This window comes from Lagenorhynchus albirostris, chromosome 5, assembly GCF_949774975.1.
Source record: "Lagenorhynchus albirostris chromosome 5, mLagAlb1.1, whole genome shotgun sequence".
In the NCBI taxonomy this organism is placed as follows: Eukaryota; Metazoa; Chordata; class Mammalia; order Artiodactyla; family Delphinidae; genus Lagenorhynchus; species Lagenorhynchus albirostris.
This window is the reverse complement of record NC_083099.1, coordinates 133,472,608-133,493,429: the sequence shown is the minus strand read 5'-3', so window position 1 is coordinate 133,493,429 and position 20,822 is coordinate 133,472,608. Positions and strand designations below refer to the sequence as shown.

Sequence of the window (20,822 nt, the reverse complement as noted above, 5' to 3'; positions counted from 1 at the left end):
AAACTCTAGGACTACAACTTTGGAGTTGAAATGAGTTCACTTTCTCTCTGGAAAAACCACAATAGGACAATTTTTATACTAGTTCAGGCATTTGCCATAAGTAACAATTCATTGGACCAAAATGAGTGGAACAAATCATGATAGTGAAAGCATCAAGGAGTCTCCATGCTCTACACTTAATTCATTCAATTTCCTGCTACAGTAGAATTTCTTGCATTACTGTTAGCCCTTCAGGTCAGCATAGAGCAGCAGTCTCCTTCATTCCTTCTGGAAACTTTCCACTTTGGAACCCCCAAAAGAGTAGCCAGCAGTCTCCAAGGTGGGTTGTCTCCCACTGTGTGGTTCATGAAACCGGTAGGTGGGCAGCTTCCTTCTGGTTGCCATGGAAACGACCAGGGCCACTGGCTCTCTGAAAACGGAAAAGAACAGCAAGTGCAAGAACAGGCATTCCGTCCGTCCTGACTTGCAGATTATAGCAGCTGTCAAGCCAGAGTGGAGCATCAGGCAGAGATCTGGGAGTGGCGGAGCCAGCCTTGCAGTGGAGCCTGAGATGTAAGTCATTTCTCTGTTCTTTTCTGAAAAGCATGTCTAGCTTAACAGTTTTTAATAGCTTCACAATTTCTGCTGCATGGCAGGAAAGTGCTGGGACGGTTTGAAGAATCACCATCGGCACCACCTTCTTCTTGTAGTGTTTGCATTTCCTGAATATAACGCGTACTTATAAGTCACTTTCACCGGGAAACGCTCCTTTAAGCTTCCAGGCATATGAGTTGCTCTTTACTGAGATTCTGCCTTTAAAAGGAAATGTTTTCAGTACATTAAGCAAAGAATGAAATGGTCTTCTCAGTCCCTAAATAGATAAACTCACTTAGGTTAATATTATATAACAAATATCGCCGTGGAATCTGAGCTTCCTGTTTCTATTTTTAAATCTGGCTAAAATAAAATTAAAAAAAGAAAACAAACCAAAAAATCCGGCTATATTACCCTGTTGGTCTTTAATGCTAAATAACAATTAAATGAAAGAGATTTGTGTCATATCTCTTTTCCTTACCGTGATCACCAGCAAAACTAGGAACTCTCAAAACATTGGCTTTTATTGTTTCTTCACTCTGATTTTATCTAATGGTATTATATTTACTGTTTATTTACACACTATTCATAAGAAAACATAGGAAGACAAGAAGAAACCAAATTTAGATGAGCATCAACATTTGGATTGGTTAACTTTTTAAAAACTTGGTTCTTGCATTCAAAAGTGAAACAAACACGATAAATACTGTAGTAAAACAGTGATGGGGGTGTTTTAATCAAAACCAGTAATCCTTACACAGTTCTGCATATATTCATTGTTTAATAAATATGTTTTGGGGCAGTTTTTTAGCAATAAGTGTGTTGGTGTATATTGAGGAAAGGAAATGTTTCAAAAGAATTGTGCATAATATTTATAAAAACCTGTCCTTAAAAACTACCAAAAATATCAGACCTCATTTGCTTGAAATGTTTTTTAATGAAAAGGATGATATTTCGCAAGTTTTTTACTTTTATTTTTATACCAAACAATTCAATGTAATGCATTATTTAAACATAATGCTTGAAAGGAAAAAAAAGATTTCTCATCATGTTTTTTGACAGAAACTGGGCATTTTCTGAAAATAACAGATTCAATACAGTATCTATGGAAATGAATACTTTTCAACAGTTGACATAACACTTCCCAATTTTCTTTTTCGCATCAATATTTTTATTGCTTGAACCTAGTGTATGATCCACTTTTAAAATTCAGGGTCTATGGAATTCCCTGGCAGTCCAGTGGTTAGGATTTGGCACTCTCACTGCCAGGGGCCCGGGTTCGATCCCTGGTCAGGGAACTAAGATCTCATAAGCCACACAGTGCAGCCAAAAAAAAAGAAAAAAAATTCAGGGTCCAGTGGCTCGTGTCTCTGTGTCAATGGAGAGAAGAGACAAAGCACACAGTTCCATGGGTGTGTGATTAAGGGGGCCAGACCTGCCGAGATGGGGGTTGGAGCACCAATGATCTAATTAGCTAAACGTATAGCAAGCCATTCACAGGAAATGCTTGAAGGGTTTGCAACCATTGGTTAATAAACTCTCACAAGAACCTGTGTTGAGTAGAAGGGTGCAGTAGCTACATATTTTAGTTAAGACTTCCCACTGGCTTGCTCTCTGAGAATCTTTGTCCCACATTCCATGACTATGTTAACAGCAGCAGCATTCAACCAATGTTGTCCTTATTTTAAAATCTAATGTATAAGCCATTTCTTTTTTTAAAAAAAAAAAGTGTTCTGATGCTTGTGCATGATAGAACGCACTTCATTCCTTTTATTTCCCGTTCATGTAGCGTGAGGTTTCTATGCACACTTGAGGTTAGAGGCCACGGACTCTAGTAATAGAATCCGAGGCACGGAACGTCATGTGAGTAGGAACTTGACCCTGGGGTAGGAAATGAAACTGTAATTTCCACCATGATGCCTTAGAGTATATTTGGCTGTCTGGGTTCAAATCTCAGTTGTTTCTTTCTGGCTCTGTGACTTTGACCAAGCTATTTAACCTCTCTGTGTCTTCATTTTCTGATAAGAAAATGGGGCCATAATATCTACCTTTACGATTATTGTAAGGATTAAATGAAATAAAACATGTAAAATACTTCAAACAGTACCTGGTACAAAAGAAGCACTTATTAAATATTATTCATCTTTGAAAAATATGTGTAGTTCCTGATTTCAGTCATTTTTCAATACACATGGAACTCCCACATTTCTTATGTGAAAGTACGTTGCCTCCTATCGACGACCATTTTCTATATTTAGCTAGTTTAGCCCTGGGAACACAGGGCTGAGGGGCAATAAAGGTGTGTGTAGTAAAATGTTAGTACAATAACATCTGTTCTCTATCTAGTGGTCTGAACTCTCTTGGGAGTCAAGAGTTGTATATTTGACGAGTTAAGTCTGAGGTGTCTGTTAGCTATTCAGGTAGAGCTATTCAAGTGAGATGTTGGATACATGAGCACGAAGCTCAGGGAAGGGTGTGGGAGCGGTTAGTCATCAGCATGTAGATAATACTGAAATCCAGGGGTTAGCATGCAATCACCAAGGGAATGGATATACACAGAGAAGAGAGCCAGGCGCCAAGCCAGGAGCATGCAACACTCAGGGAAGACGAGCAGACGTCAGCCGGATACTAAGAAGGAGTTGGCATTGAGGTGGCAAGAGAAACAGGAGCATGTGGTGTCAAGGAAGAACAGAAAGGCCTTTGCTCAGGAAGGAGGGAGCTGGCAACCATGTTGAATGCTGGTGAGAAGTCAAGCAAAATGAGACGAGGACATTAACCATTGGTTTTGGCACATTTGGGGGGTGGGAGTCACTGGGAATCCGATAACAATCATTCCAGTGGAATGACCCTAAGAACAGCCGGCTTAGAGTGGTTTAAAAAATCTAACATAAAACAGGCACTGGGCTCTCAGTATAATTATAGATTTGCTTGCAAAAGCTTGGTTTTAAATTTCTTTTATGGTTAACTGATGTGGACCTATGAGAGGTCTGAGGTAGGCAAGCACTGTCATCCATGAATCTAGCCAATCAAGATCCGTGAAAGATGTGAAGACAGTTTAAGAGATGAGGGTGGTTTCTTAGCAGAAGAGAAATAGAAAACACTCCTGACACAGGGGGCAACATAAGCAGCATGAGGGAGGCATCACACACACACAAAAGAAGACAATACACACACACACACACACACACACACACACACACACACACACATCCATCAGGACTCATTCTAACAATATTCCCTGATGCCTTTCCATTCCAGTTTTGATCCATTTCCCATAAAATGATCCCTTCTCATTTGCATTTCTGAACTGCCTGGGCTCCAGGGTCATTAGGAAGCCAGGATCTTCTCTGTGTCCAGGAGCTTTACAGGATTCCTTTGGAGTCATGCCTAGTCACCATTTCATGGGTATTCAGTTTAGCCCAAATTGTGTTGCCCATATTATCCACTAGAGTTCTGCTCTTGTCACAAAAATAACCTTCAATGAGTCATCAATGAGGTCAGGAGGCATTCTTTTCAAATAAAATTCTTATGTTAGAATAGTTTTAGACTTACAAAAAAGTTGTGAAGATAGCACAGAGAGTTCCCATATACCCCGCACCCAGTCTCCCCTATTATTAACAATTTACATTACTGTATTATACATTTGTCACAATTAATGAATCAATATTGATACATTATTATTATTTTAACTAATATCTATATTTTATTCAGATTTTCTTAGATACCTAACGTCCTTTTTCTGTTCCAGGATCCCATATTACCTTTAGTTGTAGGCACATAAAAACCCTAAAAAATCTTCCAAGAAAGCAACAAGGTTCAAATTACCTTTCGTTCCAATACTTGTAACTAAAACCACTAAAGGAAAAATTTAACTCTTACTTGTCTAAAATCTAATGGTTGAATACAGATGAAAGGAAAAAGCTTAAGGCTTACATCTAAAGGAAATAGTTTAAGGTATTTTATGGGCTGTAATAATGTACAACTGTAAGTGGAAGGCCTGAATCCCTTTTTATTGTTCTGGAAGCAGGTAATTAAAATATTAAAGGTCTGCCAGCATTTTTTGGTTTCTCATCTCCTAGCAAAGGGATTACTCAGACTTATTTTCCTTGGCAACCTCACACTCATATAATACAGGCCCAGTAATTTGAGCAAAGCTCTCCCTGAATTAGTTTCACAAGACTGGATGCTTAAATGTTAGATTGTGGGGAAGTTTGCAGCAGGGGTTATTATAATCCCTCAACGGAGAGCAATTAAGGCAATGGCTTCTGATGCCCACAAATATCTGTGAGACCAATATATACTAACTCAACTCATGCCTCCCTGAAGCCTGGGGAAGCCACGTGGAGTGAGGTAGAAGGACGGTGATCTGGGGTCCTGACTCGGGTCTCATGGTCCCTATCCTAGGTGAGGGTGTTTCACCCTTTGTCCCCATCAGATTCACAGAAAAGTTCCAAGGCAACTGCAAACTTAGTCGATGCTCACTGGTAAAGTCACAAGAGGTTGCGGATGCCTCATGGGTCTTTTGCCAGATGTCATTCAATGACCTTCAAGGAGACTCACAAGCAAGGCGTAAGATATTGAGTTTAAATTGCCACCCTCTCACCAGTACACAAAATCTCCTTATACTTCCTCTGTCATGGCTGAACCACATGCTGAAATTCCTGCTAAAGAAGAAGATGGATTTTGCTTGCTAATTTGATATGATACACTACACAATTCCAGGAGGTAAAAGGTGAAAGAGGAAGCAAAGGATCAATAACATGTCTCTCTGACTTAGCTAATATGGGGATTTATTTGGATAATATAAATATTTACGGAGTGCCTCTATGAGTCAGGCACTAAGGACAGGGGAAACCATGGTCAACGTGAAGACCAGGGGTCTGTCACATCAGAAATCTGACTGACACAGCATACCAGCAGCAATTGTTCCAGCATCCAATAGACAAACTTGTGGGCGAAATCAACATTCAATTAAGCTAAATGCTTTCAAAACATAAAACGTCTGCTTTTCAGTTCGTTCTTATAAAAAATAGCTTTATATATATATATATAAAGCTATTTTTTAAAACTATTTATTTATTTTCTTGGCTGCATCAGGTCTGAGTTGTGGCACGCGGGATCTTTGTTGCGGTGCTCGGGTTTCTCTCTAGTTGTGGCACACGAACTCAGTAGCTGTGGCGCGAGGGCTTAGGTGCCCTGCAGCATGTGGGATCTTAGTTCCCCAGCCAGGGATCGAACCTGCGTCCCCTGCATTGGAAGGCGGATTCTCTACCACTGGACCACCAGGAAAGTCCCCAGTTAGTTCTTAATTATCTTAGTCTAGACGCTTTTGAGCACTTTAGTTCATTTCTATCATTAACTACGTTTAATCTGAAAGCAGTAATCCAATTGATACTTGAAGAGATCCTGGCTTCACCAACCAGTGGGCACAAATAAGGTTTAATTAACACTAATCGCTTGTATCTGGTTGGTTTGTGCTCCCATCTACCTGATACAGGTCCTTGCCTCCTTCCCACCCCCATGTCTACACAATAGAGTCTCCTCTAATCATTTCTTGGGGTCCCCTGGAGTGCCTCACCTGTATTCACAAACGGTCCTTTCATGTGCCTCTGTCCCCAGCCACCATTGGATGTCGACTGCCCCCCCATGCCACTGCCATGGGGCTCCCTGTTAACTTGTTGCCCAGAGAGCAGTGTCTGGGGACATCCCAGTCTGTCCTCCAGGAGAGGCCAAATGATGCTATCTGCCCCTTATCCCTCGCTGTTTCAGAGCTGGGCTGCCCTCAGTGCAGAAGTGGGGAGAATGACTCTGTCCCCTGCTCAGTGTCACACTTTCTCACCTGGGCAGGGTCCACCGTGTCCCGAATCTCTGAGTTCTTGAGAGCCGTCCATACAGTATCTGCCTACAACTCCACTGGACTCAGCCCAAGGCTTTAATTAGTCTGGGTTAAGAAGAGGCAAGCGCTGTCCCGTCCCTCCACCCACTCCTGCCCCAGACCCTCACACATCATCTTTACTCTTCCTTCTTTTTTCTCAACAATTCCACATATACAAATAACCACCTGGATACGGTCACCCTCTGAACTCATGAGACGTGTCCAGATGCATCTGTTCAGACTGGGCTGGGTCCAATACAGGGTGGCTACTCTATGACAGCTCCGAGCTTGGTACTACAGAAGAATGGAAAGGAGTTTAGGACATTGTTACCCTAAGAGCTTATGATCCAGTCTAGTGAGAGTAATAAGACACATGACACAACTAATGAATACTGCAGGGCTGTGAATAAAGAGGAGCTAGTGTGTTTGATCCAAAAGTGGTTTGACTGGGTGGTTTTGTTTCCCCATAATTTCCGTATTCCTTTCCTATCACCATTCTAACAAATTCCCACAAACTTAGTGGCTTAAAACAACACAAATTTATTCTTTCACATTTCTGGAGGTCAGAGGTCCAAAATCAGTCTGACTCCGCTAAATTCAAGGTACTGGCAGGGCTAATCCTTCTGGAGACTCCAAAGGAGAATCCATTTCTTGCCTCTCCCAGCTTCTAGAGGCTGCTGGCATTCCTTGGTTTATGGCCACATCACTCCAGTCTCTGCTTCTGTTGTCACTTTTTCTTCTCTCTCTCTTCCTGTATCCCTCTTAGAAGGACCTTTGTGATTACGTTGGGCTTACCCAGATAATTCAGGATAATTTCCCCATCTCAAGATCTTTAACTTAATCACATATGTAAAATCCTCCTTGCTTTGTAAGGTAATATTCACAGGTTCTAAGGATAAGGACATGGATATCTTTAGGGGCCGTTATTCAGCCACCACAATATCCAGCAAGCACAGAAGAAGACCAGAAAGAAAGTGTTTTGATCATATCCCATGCTTTTGCTGTCTCTGTAAACATTTTACACACATTGAAATGAGTAGAAATGGGAATTGGACAGTTATTTCCATTTACCAGACTTGCTTACTAATAATTTCAAGGCCTCGCATTCCTCAGAATTTACAGGAGGACATTTGTAAATGAGGTTCAAGAAAAAATGATACAGGAAGATCTTTTTGTTTTATGCTGAGCCTGTTCTCTGTTCAAATTTTCAATGCAAGCAGTGCATTAAATTAAGCATTACTTTGGATTTTTTTGGAAGGTGGCTTTTGGGATGTTCTAATATCCCAAATATATATATATTCCTATTATCACTATAATTCTGACATTACAAAATGCCATAGTTTATGAATAGTACTATAGTACTCTGTGTATTATAGTTGCTTATGAGTAGTAGTAATAGTACTTACGAACAGCATTAATAGACTATATATTATGACATGCACCTTGCTTTACTCTTATTATAACCTTGTGTGGTAGGTATTATCATACCCATGCCAGACTGAGAAAAATGACTCAGAAAAACTCTTTGGCCCCAAAATATTCAGTGAGGTTAACAATCACAAAAATGCTTTAAATTGTGTCCCCTGAAGACCCGAATTGGATGCTTGAAACTAATTTGGCTTAAATTCCAACTTATGGAGACATGAACTTGTATCTCCTCTTTTTCTAGATGAGGAAATCTATCAGATGATAGCAAATAGTGTAGGTCTTACTGTATAAATCAAATGAGAAATTGATCCCATCAGAATCACAGCGAACCCCGTTTCCTGCCTCTCACGATGAACCATGTGAACTTCGATGAAGGGGAAGTGATTTTTGTCAACAGAGACTTTACAAGGCGGTGACTTCAGAATGACTTGGAAGGGTGTGTGAAAATTCAGTGGCTCGTACCAGGGATGGGGAGTGTGCTGTTGTGGAATGTGAAGAAGAAAGAAAAGACAACACTTATCCTAGTAAGAAAACATGGGGGAGAAACCCAAATTCGCTTTCAACATTATAAACTTTGAAATATTAAGCAATAAGAACATTATTCCTCTTTCCAATATCATCTTATGTAGTGCTTCTCTCTAAACTGTCCCCTGCAGTGCCCTTGTGGAGCAGAGCCAAGGAAAAGGAAAATGCTAAAAATCTTTTTTTTTCAAAAAATCATTCTCAAGATCCTCCACCTAAAGCCTTCATCCAGCATCTCTGCGAGCTTCTCACCCACAGAACAGAGTAGCCAACATTTCCTCCCTGACCTCCATGGGAAGGGTGATTGCATAGCCACAAACGAGTGGGAACTGGGCCTGAGAACAGGTGGCCACACAATTCTCGGTCCTAGAAAGGAGTCTCACCCCACACTTCTCCTGTATTTCTATTTAACCCTCGCTATCCCTCTAACAAGGGGCAAGGTAGGGATAAGGCTTAAAGCGCAATCCCCTTGGGCAAGAATGTGTTTACCTAAGTCTGTACTAAGGCTAAACCACGTGATATTAGACCCCTGTATGAGTGGGCTTTTAGCACCAGGCATCTGAAAAGAGTGGATGAGGGGATGACCAAGGAATTAAGAGGAAGGCACAGCAAGGGGACAGCAGGGCAGGAGCCTCGACCTCATTCCCACCTCCTCAATCCCACCCTCTTGTGCCCTCTACCCCCTCAAGGATTCCAGATAGTGAAATAAATTTATCTGGAGAGCCTGGAGTTAGAAGGAGTCAGCAAGTGGAGAGAGATAAACGTTCAAAGAAAATACAAAAGAAAAGCATTTTCTCACTTAGAACTCATTGTTTTCTGGTCTCTGCCCCTCTAATTCAATCTCCACCTGGCACCTGCATGAACTTCCTTAAGCACAGATCTACACGGGTCTCCCCTGCTTACAAACCTTCAGCGCCTCACTTTTGCCTCTAGCAGGGGCCTCCAAAGGGGGGGTGTACATCAAAGGGGGTACACGAGCCAGTGGGGTAGAGCTGACAATACTCAAACTTCCATTTTTATTTTTCATCTGAAGTATTTAAAATTCTACTCTTCGTGTACAGTATAATTATGGTATTTCTAATACCTTTATAAATTAAAAATTATATCTACTGGGGAGGGGTTTTATTGGTGGGGTGAAGATCAGAAGCGTTTGGAGATCATCTGCTTAGCTTGGCTGGCAGTCCCAGCCTCATGGCCCCAAGACATGCCAAGTACTCTAGTCTGAGATTTTGCTCAAGCAAGTCCTCTATATGCAGCACCTCAGCTTTCCTCACCCCGTCCCCTCTCTTCTCAGTCCACACAGCACCAGCTCTGGGAGTCTCTCCCATTTCTCCCTGCCCAACACTTGGTCTGTGTCTTTAATAAGCACTCACCATGCACATCACCTTAGAGTTAGTTGCCCAGTTGTTTGTTCCCAGAGTACATGCGATGTTCCTTGAGCAACCCATTAGACTCCAGCAGTGAGCGAGGCCATCTTAACTGCTGTCCATGTCAGCAGGCAGTGTGTGCCCTTTTTTTTTTTGTTTGCTGTACGCGGGCCTCTCACCGCTGTGGCCTCTCCTGCTGTGGAGCACAGGCTCTAGATGCGCAGGCTCAGCGGCCATGGCTCACGGGCCCAGCCGCTCCGCGGCATGTGGGATCTTCCCGGACCGGGGCACGAACCCGCATCCCCTGCATCGGCAGGCTGACTCTCAACCACTGCGCCACCAGGGAAGCCCCAGTGTGTGCCCTTTTGACAAAATACACTCCAAGAGTATGGGTACACGTCTCACTTTGTGGGTACACCTAAGATTCCAAATTGTCTCCTTTTCAGGAATTCCTCTCATTTTCAGCACCTCCAAATCTTCAAGGATTTTTGCAGGGACACACTCTGGGGATTACATTTGCGAGAGACATCCTCACTTAGCTCCGCAAGTCCTGCTTCAAAGTGGGTTTCTTGGGATGCCCAGACGCTGGATTTCTTCTCCCTTTCTTCCCCGTGCTGCGTTCAGATTTATATTTCAGACTGTCTGCTTCTTGCTGGAGCATCTCATCAGCATCTGCTTCTCTTCTCCAGTTTCTTCAATTGAGTCTTTCCCTTAATTGTCTTTGCACTTAAAAACAAATCACTTCTATTCCAAATTCAACTTACATCTGAATTAAAATTTGAAATCATTCAATTTTTGATTGCTGTAAGGATTTGGAGAGTGTCACTCTATTTTCCCACAATCGTTATGTCTTGTCTTTTGTGTTAAGACTATCGAATTCAAAGCATCATTCTTCATGACATTTCAAATCTGTTTCAGGCAAATGGTCCAAATGCTATCCTCCCGCTGACACAATATCTCCTTACTAGTAATACCTTCTTATAAACAAAACTAGTCCAGTTTGAAACATTCCTTTTGGAGCCAAGTATAAACATTATCTACATTTGGGGTGTAATCCTAGATTGAGAAGGAATCTGTGTGGAATTTGTTTTGAAGTAACTGATGTCTGTATCTGCTCAATTCAGGAGTCTTTGCTTTCATGCAGCTAGCTGCTAGTATTAATTGCTCTCAGGATTTCTCCAACTGAGATATAAAAGTATTTCAAATGAGTCTGAATAGGAGCTCTGGTTTCTAAACATGTTCAGTGATTCAATGATCAAAGATTTAACGGCCATACATGGTTTTCAGCATCTTGCCTGAAAAGTTTAGGTGGACTCACACCACCTGAGCTTCTTTTGTCATGGTTGCATAAAGCTGTTCATTGTATCTCACAACCTAGGTACGTCAGAAACTTCTAGTGCCCACCAATACCCACATTCTCCTCTCCTCTCCTGGCAAAGTGCTGGGCTTCATTTCCAAGCTGCTTGCAGCCACGTGGTGCCATGTGGCTGAGTTCCGGCCCATGAAATGTGGGCAGAAAATACTGTGGAGGGGACTCCCCTGCCGGTGCAGTGGTTAAGACTCCCCGCTTCCCCTGCAGAGTGCGCAGGTTCGATCCCTGGTCAGGAAACTAAGATCCCGCATGCCGCGCAGTGCGGCCAAAAAAAAAAGAAAAAAAATACTGTGGAGGAGCTGAGGGCCCTAGAAATTGGCCTAAATAAATAAATAAATAAATAAATAAAGCCTGAGTCGCTGAATGACCGTGGAGCGGAGCACACCCTCCCTACCTCCATCCCCCTTTAATGGCATTAGGCTGTATGTAAGGGAGGAATGAACCTTTGCCCTAGTTTCACTGTGCATTTGTTCATTAGTGGGCAGACTCCAGCATGGCATAAGCAGAATGGCCACACATAAAACCCACGCCCCCTGCCCCTCCCTATGCCCCTGGCCCTCCCTATGCCCCAACCCTAGGGGTGTGGAGGGGGCTTATATTAGGACACAGTCTGCAAATCTCAATGATGGAGCCCACAAAAAACTGGGATGCTGAGAAATGATCTGTCAGAGGAAGTCAGAGGATTCCAGCCCCACAGGACCCCTCGACTGCCCCTTCCCACTGCCACCCCTGCCAACCTCAATCCTGTCAATCTCTCTATCCTACTTTTGATTTGAAAAATTCTGGTCACTCTATGCTAATTACGTAGGTAATTTTCCTTTTATGTTTCTCACTCAAGAAATATTTCTCTAAGCAGATATTATGAACTTAGCCACTCCCAGGCAGTCCTAGGTACAGACTTAATATCCCATACAAATTGTTATTAGAATTATTACCACATTACTCTGTGATCATTGGTTCCAGTGTGTCTTTGACTGGGGTATAAGCCCTTGACGAAGCTCCTACTAGCTTTATCTTCTAGCACAGTGCCTAGCACAAAGCAAGCGCTCAACAATTGTTTACCGAGTGACTGAAAAAAGCATAGTTCGCCAAATGTCAGTGTACCAAGACACTTTTAATCGCTTCTTATAGATATCCCAGTTCAGATTGGCTTGAGTAGGGAAAACAACTTGGCTCATATATTTTTAAAAAATCAAGGAAGAAATAAAAAAAAACCAAAAAAAAAAATCAAGGAAGTATGTCAGGCGTGGCTTGATCTGGGCGCTGAGAAAAAGACTGTTAGGAATGTCTCTCTACTTCTTGTCTCTGTTTTCCTCTGTGTTGGCTTCATTCTCAAGCTCACCCATTCTGGACACAAGGCAGTTACCAATAGATTCGTATTTCCCTTCTACAAGCTGAGCAACCCCCAGAGAAAAGAGTGTCTTTCCCAACAGTGCCCCCCTACCATGGGCAGGAGCAGGTCAAGGGGCGGGGGCAATGTGATGTATCTGTGCCCACTCTGCTTATGCCAGGCTGGAATTTGCCCACAGATGAAGAGATACATAGTGAAAGTAGGGTGTTCATAATCTACGTTCAACAAACCTAAAGAAAGAAATCCATGATAAAGCTGAAGGAGATCCTTAAAAAACTAAAACTAAAGCTACCGTGTGATCCAGCAATCCCACTCCTAGGCATATATCTGGAGAAAACCATAATTCGAAAAGATACATGCACCCCAATGTTCACTGCATCACTATTTACAATAGCCAGGACATGGAAGTAACCTAAACGTCCATTGACAGAGGAGTGGATAAAGAAGGTGTGGTACATGTATACAATGGAACATTACTCAGCCATAAAAAAGAACAAAGTAATGCCATTTGCAGGAATATGGATGGACCTAGAGATTGTCATACTGAGTGAAGTAAGTCAGACAAAGACAAATATCATATGATATCACTTATATGTGGAATCTAAAAAAAAGGGTACAAATGAACTTATTTATAAAAGAGAAGTAGAGTCACAGATATAGAAAATAAACTTACGGTTACCAGGGGATAAGCGGGGGGGGGGATAAATTGGAAGTTTGGGATTGACATATACACACTACTATATATAAAATAGATAACTAATAAGAAGCTACTGTATAGCACAGGGAACTCTACTCAATACTCTGTAATGGTCTATATGGGAAAAGAATCTAAAAAAAGAGTGGATATATGTATATGTATAGCTGATTCAGTTTGCTGTATACCTGAAACTAACACAACATTGTAAATCAACTATACTCCAATAAAAATTAAAAAAAAAAAACTGAAGGAGAAAAATGTCCAACTAGCATCTCTGTGGAAACCCCATCAATTGGTTACCAGGGATACTTGTCCCCCTCTGTAACCCTTCATGAGGCTTCAGTCATCTGGCCTCCTTGTTCTGGCCTTCAAGTTCCCTGATGTCCGGAAGGCAGCGCCCTCACTGCTGAGGCCCAGCCAGGGCCTTGACTGCTAGGAAGTTGCTCACAAATCCCTTTGGGGATCTCCAGCTCCACTGGAGAGCTCCAGGAAATCCATATCTTTTTCCCTTCTTACCGCTTGTCTTCTTCCATGCACGCCTCTGAATGGTAACAGCACCTAAAAGAATGAGGTAGACACTTTGGTCACCAGGTTCCAGCTGATGTATAGATGCCCATCCCTCCCTTTCCCTCTAAGGCTGGGGTCAGAGCAGGCCATTGATACGATGACAGCATTCCTAGTTCTGGGATGCTGGGGTTACTGGGACATGAAGTCCTAGAAACCTCCTGTGGAATCTGGGACAGGTGATCATCTAAAATTATCTGTATTTAGTAAATTATGCACTGTTCCTTACTAAGTGGGGTATTTGCCACCACATTCTAACACAATTTAAAACTGTTAAGCCTCTCGTTCAGGGAGAATTCTGGATCTACATGTTTCTCAAAGCCCTTTCTTTTACTACAAAATGAACTAATGAATAAATCCTTTAAGAAAACCCTGTGCCATGGACCTAGAGATTGTCATACTGAGTGAAGTAAGTCAGACACAGAAAGACAAATATCATATGATATCGCTCATATGTGGAATCTAAAAAATGGTACAAATAAACCTATTTACAAAACAGAAATAGAGTTACGGATGTAGAAAACAAACTTACAGTTACCAAGGGGAAAGGTGGGGGAGGGATAAAGTGGGAGATTGGGATTGACATATACACACTACTATATGTAAAATAGATAACTAATAAGAACCTACTGCATAGCGCAGGGAACTCTACTCAGTACTCTGTAATGACCTATATGGGAATAGACTCTCAAAAAGAGTGGATCTATGTATATGTATAACTGATTCACTTTGCTGTACACCTGAAACTAACACAACATTGTAAATCAACTATACTCCAATAAAAATTAATTAAAAAACCTATTTGAAAAATCCATTTTTAGAAAGAATAAAAACACTACTTATACTTAAAAAAAAAAAGAAGAAAACCCTGTGCCAACTTCAAGATAAACACAAACACTATCAGACGCCTTATCCAGTCTCCCGACTGGATTTTAGCCTACCTCTCTCCTATGATCCTATATTTGTGTGTACATTCAGGAGAGCTTTCTCGGTTCAGCCTTCCTGGTCTTCCTCTTTTGCAGACGAGCCCTTGGGGCAGGGTCCGGCTCTTGCCCATTTTTGTTTCTTCTGCTTGGCCTTACCTGACTCCTGCCTTTGCCTCCTTTCCCTTCCCTACTCTCATAGCCTCTGGTCCTCACACGTAGGCCTGACCCACCTTGGGCTCTGGAAGCAGAATCAAGTCCTTTAGAACATAAGCTCATTGTCTTATTCTGGGCTGTATCCCCTGGGCTAGCAAAGTACCTGCCACCTAGTAAACTCCCAATGGGCATTTGTTGAATGAATGGATGTATTAGGATTGCTGTGAACCAATGTCTTACCATCCATTCAAGTTTACTTGACTGAGCTGATTTTTAATCTCCCAGCACTCACGCCACCAACCTGTTGATGGACTTGTGCTGCCTGCCTGTGTACCTGACCCCAGCGTTTTTAGCTCTGCCCCCCACCTTAGATTTCACATTGACTTACTCTGCCATCTTGTAGCCTCATCTTACTCCCTGAGGGATGCAGGTCTGCCTAGCTTCTTTCCTGCTGTCACCATCCTCTTTGGACACATGTGTAACTCCCTGGAGTGACCTTCCATCAATCCTTCCTTGCCACGCTTCCTGCAGGGGGCCATCACTAGCTCTGGACTCTCCTATTCAGAGGTCTTATCCCCAGCATCTTGTCATGCCTACCACCATAGGTATAGATGCACTGAACTGTATTGTTTGGTCTGTCTGTTCAGTCATCAGCTAACTCAGGAGAAATTTCCTTAGTTTTGCAAAACTGAAATCTGGTGCCCTATTTCGTAATGTCTTATTCCAATCACACCATAAAAGAAGACCATAGGTCTATTATACGCCAGGCACTGTAGGGCATTTCCCCCCAAATTGGACATCAGGGTTGCTCTTTAAATTAAACAAGCATTCCTACCTTATTTAGGTCATTTAACAGTGCTTATACATTGCTTCCTTTTGGAGCCCTATAGTAAGTTATTTAATAAAGTCAATTTATAAAATTTGTTCGGGGAAAGGAGTAGATAAATCAGGATCATTGCGATTAACTGGTGTGTGATTAATCTTTTCATTGTCGAGTAACACAGTTAAAGTGGATTCTAATTCTGGACTAGGAGACCAGGAAAAGTATGAATGGTCCTACAAACAGATTAATATGATCGAGGGGAGCATGTTTGTCTAGTTAGAAATTGAAGTTTACCATTAACTAAATGTTTCACCGGTATTCATGCTGTGTTAACAGGTAGCACGTGGGTAGCTGATTCCGACAAGGAACTGTTTGTCTCCTGAATTCCAGGAAGTCAGATATTGAGGGGGGGTGGGGATATGTGCCTGTTTAGAGAGTAGACAGGTATTCAGTACTGGCAACGGGAAGTTTGGAGGAAGTTTGGAAGTACGCACTTAGATCACTCCAAATCCCTGCCCACAGACAGGCTGCGGTAGGTCTCCTGTCCGGCATCTGCTCTTGCTTACTTGTTGGCATGTTGGTCTCACTACCAACAGACATCACGGGGAGTTTTACCCCTCAGGTGAGCAGAGTTCATGGGATTGGCTGAGGCCTCCCAGGAGGTTCTGAGAAAAGAGCGTTGCCTGCACTTGGGCTCCTAGCATTGCCTGCCTTTGCTAGAAACTGCAAGAGAGAAAGTTTAAGACGGGTTATGTAGGGGGCTCCTTTTCCGGAAGCTGCACGTTTCTAATGAGAGGCTGTGATCGCAGAGCTGCACATTTTCTTTCAGGTGAGTTCCAGTGAATCGGCTCATGAAGGGGAAGCTCGCTGGCCCACCCTGAGACAAGAATGGTACCACCCTCTGGGTGCAGCCTCCTTGTGCTCGGTGCACTGGGCGTCTTTGCACTTGGCTGCTTCGCGAGAGCTCAGAAGAACGGCACGCTAATTTTCACGAAGGAAAACACCATTCGGAAGTGCAGCTGCTCTGCAGACATCCGGGACTGTGACTACAGTTTGGCCAACCTGATGTGCAGCTGTAAAACCGTCCTGCCTTTTGCAGTCGAGCAAACCAGCTACAATGACCATCTGACCATCTGGTTCACAGACACATCTGCACTGGGACCCCTGTTGAACTTCACGCTGGTCCGGGACCTGAAGCTTTCTCTGTGCAGTGCCAACGTTCTCCCCACTGAGTACCTGGCTATTTGCGGTCTGAAGAGGCTTCGCATCAGCACCGAGGCCAAGCATCCCTCCCCAGAGCAGAGTTTACTCATCCACGATGGTGGGGAGAGAGAATCCAGAGAGAAGCCCATGTTGTTACACCAAGGCTGGCAAACCTGTATGTATATCTCCTTCTTAGACATGGCACTTTTCAACAGGGAGTCATCCTTAAAATCATACAGTATTGCAAACTCTGCCAGCATGGCCAGCAACTTCCCCTACTTTTCCTACTTTAAAACCTTCCCAGTTCTAAGCAACAAAAGCTATGTTGTCACATTCATTTACTAACATTGTAGCTGTGTCCAACCTTTGGGACCTTGGGCACATTATGGATCATTTCAACAAGGAATCTGTGAACAAGGTCATGGGTATTCCTATCCTCAACTTCACTTCACCCCCAGCCCCCATTCTGCCGGCCCCCTCTGCTCTGCCCATGCCCATCCATGGTAAAAACAAAATAAAAAGAGCCAAAAAACCTACTTGATTCAGTCCAGAAACGAGCCTTGAGGGCCGACTAGAGGCTAGGTCCTTGCTACTGGGGGCAGGTGGAGAAATGTCAGATCAGAAATGGAGAGACCAGTGCACCCCAGGAACTGCTTAGTGGAGCTCAGCAGAGGGGGTGACCCCCAAGAAAGGCGCCTTCCTTCAAAACATTGCCTTAATTTTTTTTTTTTTGCTTCATTTTGTTAGATAGGTTGGAATTCCCCTAAGTAGAGAATGATAGACTTCAGCATTTTGAGACTGTGATTGCCACAGAATGATTAGGCTCTCTTAGACTGGTATTTTCCAAATATCTTGTTAAGAATATTCACATTGAGAAAGGGGAATCTTGTGAGTGTGTTTAGTGAGGGAGGTTTGAAGCTTGGAGGATAGGGTGGGACCTTAGGACTGAATGAGGGCACTAGGGTCCTGAGGAAGGGATACAGAAATCAAAATTGGAAGTCACAAAGGCCAAGTGCATTGGGTTTTTTCCTTAGAGCAAGGCCTAAACCCAGGGAAAGTTTTCCTCTTCTAGCCCTTCATGTCCCTCTCTTGTCTTGCCTACTATCTTCGGCCCCGCTGTACCACTTTCCCCTTTCTCCTCTCATTGTCTTCATCCCCCACCTCCTTCTCCTGCTCCAGAAATCGGAACTTAGATTAATACTAGGAGAACTATGTTTGACTACACTAGGGACTAGCCTGGGAATGTAACAGTCCCTTATAACATTACTCCCATGGGTAAATATGCCCAGATTACTAATAGATAATAACTAATAATTAACGAAAGAACTTAACGAAAGTCAAGATACTTTGTATGATGGGGTTAACACAAAATGGTTTTATGTGCATTGATACAAGGAACTAACACAACATATTTCTTTTTTAATTAAATTGACTTGGGGATTCCCTGGTGGTCCAGGTCAGGATGCCGCAGTCTCACGCCTGGGGGCCCGGGTTCAATCCCTGGTTGGGGAAGTAGGATCCTGCAAGCCATGTGGCACAGCCAAAAAATAAATAAATAAATACATTTAAAAATTAATTAATTAAACTGACTCATCATTGTACGAAGAAAATCTTCTCTCCCAGAGACCCAACTTACCATTAAAGTGGAATATAAAGAATCTGTGGCAATTATGGTATAAATGTCTAAATTCAGAGTGCAAAGAATTTGAAACATTACTGAATTTATGATATCATAATAAGAAATAGTTCTATTATGAAATGACAGGCTGTCTTGGAATTGATGACTTTATATCACATTCATCACATTTTCCTCTTAACCTTAACACAGGGTGACTGAAATAACCTGAAATGTCTACATTTGCGTAATTGGTGGGGGATTTGGCCATTAGGGCTAATTAGCATGCATCTATAATGTCAGTGTTTAAATTAGGCCAAAACTAAGACCAAAATATGAATTTTAATAGAAAAATGTAATGACCTCATTACTGACATTGTATTTGAGAGGTAAGATTAAAGTGATGGAAAAAGACAAAGAAGAAAAAAAGAGGGAGAAAGAATGGCAAGAAGGATACAAGTGAAAAGATTAATAATAAATATATTTACTATCATTAGTTACTGAAAATGTAACAAATTGAATTTTAATAGATTTTTATTAATAAAGTATAAACTTAACTGATGTTAGACATTATGAGCATCTTAATGTGCATATCTTCCATTTGGTGGCTTTTAATAGTTTCAGAGCCCTTTCACATGTGTTTTAAGTGATTCTTATAAGAAATAATTGTGGGTCAATGGGACTTAAATCAATAGAGGAGGAAAGCTAATTAAGTTATAAATCAAGCCTGAGGTTGCCAGGTTTCTAGACTGAAATGCGGTTCAGGTTGTGCTGACAGAGGACAAATAGGCATATACATGGGGAAACATGGCATCTGGCGCTCAGTCACAGGGTTGGGAGGACAATAGGGAGCGGTGGGGATTGTGGCGAGCTGAGCAGGCACATCCACCTGAAGGGTCCACAGCAGTGCAAGCTGGCTGAGTGTCACTGCCATGGGACAATACAGCAGGGCCAGATCTGATCCTTCAAGGGAATTAGGAACTCCAGGTGATTTGTAAACGTTGGCACATTATTCTGCTTTTCTGTTTGTTGCTTTAAAAACCACTGTGTGGGTCAAACTATGTCAGTGGTCCCCATGGAGTCTGGGACTAGCCATTTGTCGCCTCTGATCAGTGGTGTGCTAGTGAAAGTTTAACCGTCAGCTCTCCCCACAAAAGTCTGTGTGTAGATATAAATGTGCATAAGTTTATTATAAATTTTATTGATAGAAAGGATGTGTAGCACACAATTTACAAATGATAATAAAATGTGTAATGCCCTTTATTATAAACTCTGTACGCAATTAACTCTCAAAGAATGCTTTAGTTGATTTTTGCCAAAATCTTGTATCCAAAGCCAACCTAGGGCGCCAATTGATGAGCAAGTATAATTCTGACGTAAGTGTTGGTTGATATTTTCATTTATGTTAGGAGTAAGAGGAAAGTTAAACAATAAAGATGTATGTGGGAATGTCACTTGTTAGTCAATGATGTAAGCAACTTCTTTGCTGAATCAAATAATTGGTTTCAAATACTGGAGGAAATTTTCCTCAATTTAGGGGACTAGTCACAATGTAAGGGCTACAGACATGATACATTTTTACGTTTAGTCTGCACTGTTAACATTTTTCCCATCACACTCAACAAAACAATAAGTAAAACCCTGATATGTAGTGTTTTAAAAGACATTTTAAAGACATATTTCTTAGCTTTATCCACTGAGAGGGCCAAGAAGCAACGACACTCCTGTAGCAAAAAGCACATCGATACCTACATTTTGGTTCCTCAAAACCATTCTGCATTAAAACAAACAAAAAAACAACAACAAAGAAAATAGGACCCCGGGACTTCAACGCAGGGAGCCCGTGTTCGATCCCTGGTTGGAGAACTAGATCCCGCATGCTGCAATTAAGTCTGCATGCCGCAACTAAAAGATCCCGCAGGCCGCAACTAAGACCTGGTACAGCCTAAATAAATAAATAAATAAAAATTTTATAAAGAAAATAGGGCCTTGAAGAAATAACTGATTGCACAGGGCTAGGGCAGCAAAAATTAAAGGGTGAGCCTGGAACATCTTAATGTGACAGAAAGTAAGAAAAGCTCAATAAATTGATGGAGACATATAAAAAAATATAGAAGTCAGCTTAAAGAGTTCCACCGGTCACAAAGGGACCATCTGAGTATCAATATGATCAATTACCAGAGTGGATTTTAGCATATTGACTTGAAAAAAAATTCCATGAGTTAGTACTGTCAAAACAAAGGAAGGAAGGAAGGAAGGAAGGAAGGAAGGGAGGGAGGGAGGGAGGGAGAGAGGGAGGGAGGGAGAAAAAGAAAGAAGTGGGAATGGGGAAGGGAAAGTACTACTTTACAGA

At 42.1% G+C, this 20,822-nt stretch overlaps 1 protein-coding gene across 1 annotated transcript; it reads left to right on the top strand.

The window, feature by feature from the left end:
- The first annotated feature begins 459 nt into the window (after nucleotides 1–459).
- On the top strand, nucleotides 460–19,879 carry C5H21orf62 (chromosome 5 C21orf62 homolog). The gene is made up of 2 exons (XM_060149435.1): nucleotides 460–552; nucleotides 16,481–19,879. Exon 2 carries the CDS (start codon nucleotides 16,540–16,542, stop codon nucleotides 17,197–17,199), a length of 660 nt encoding a protein of 219 aa, XP_060005418.1. The 5' UTR covers nucleotides 460–552; nucleotides 16,481–16,539; the 3' UTR covers nucleotides 17,200–19,879.
- The last annotated feature ends 943 nt before the right edge of the window (nucleotides 19,880–20,822 follow it).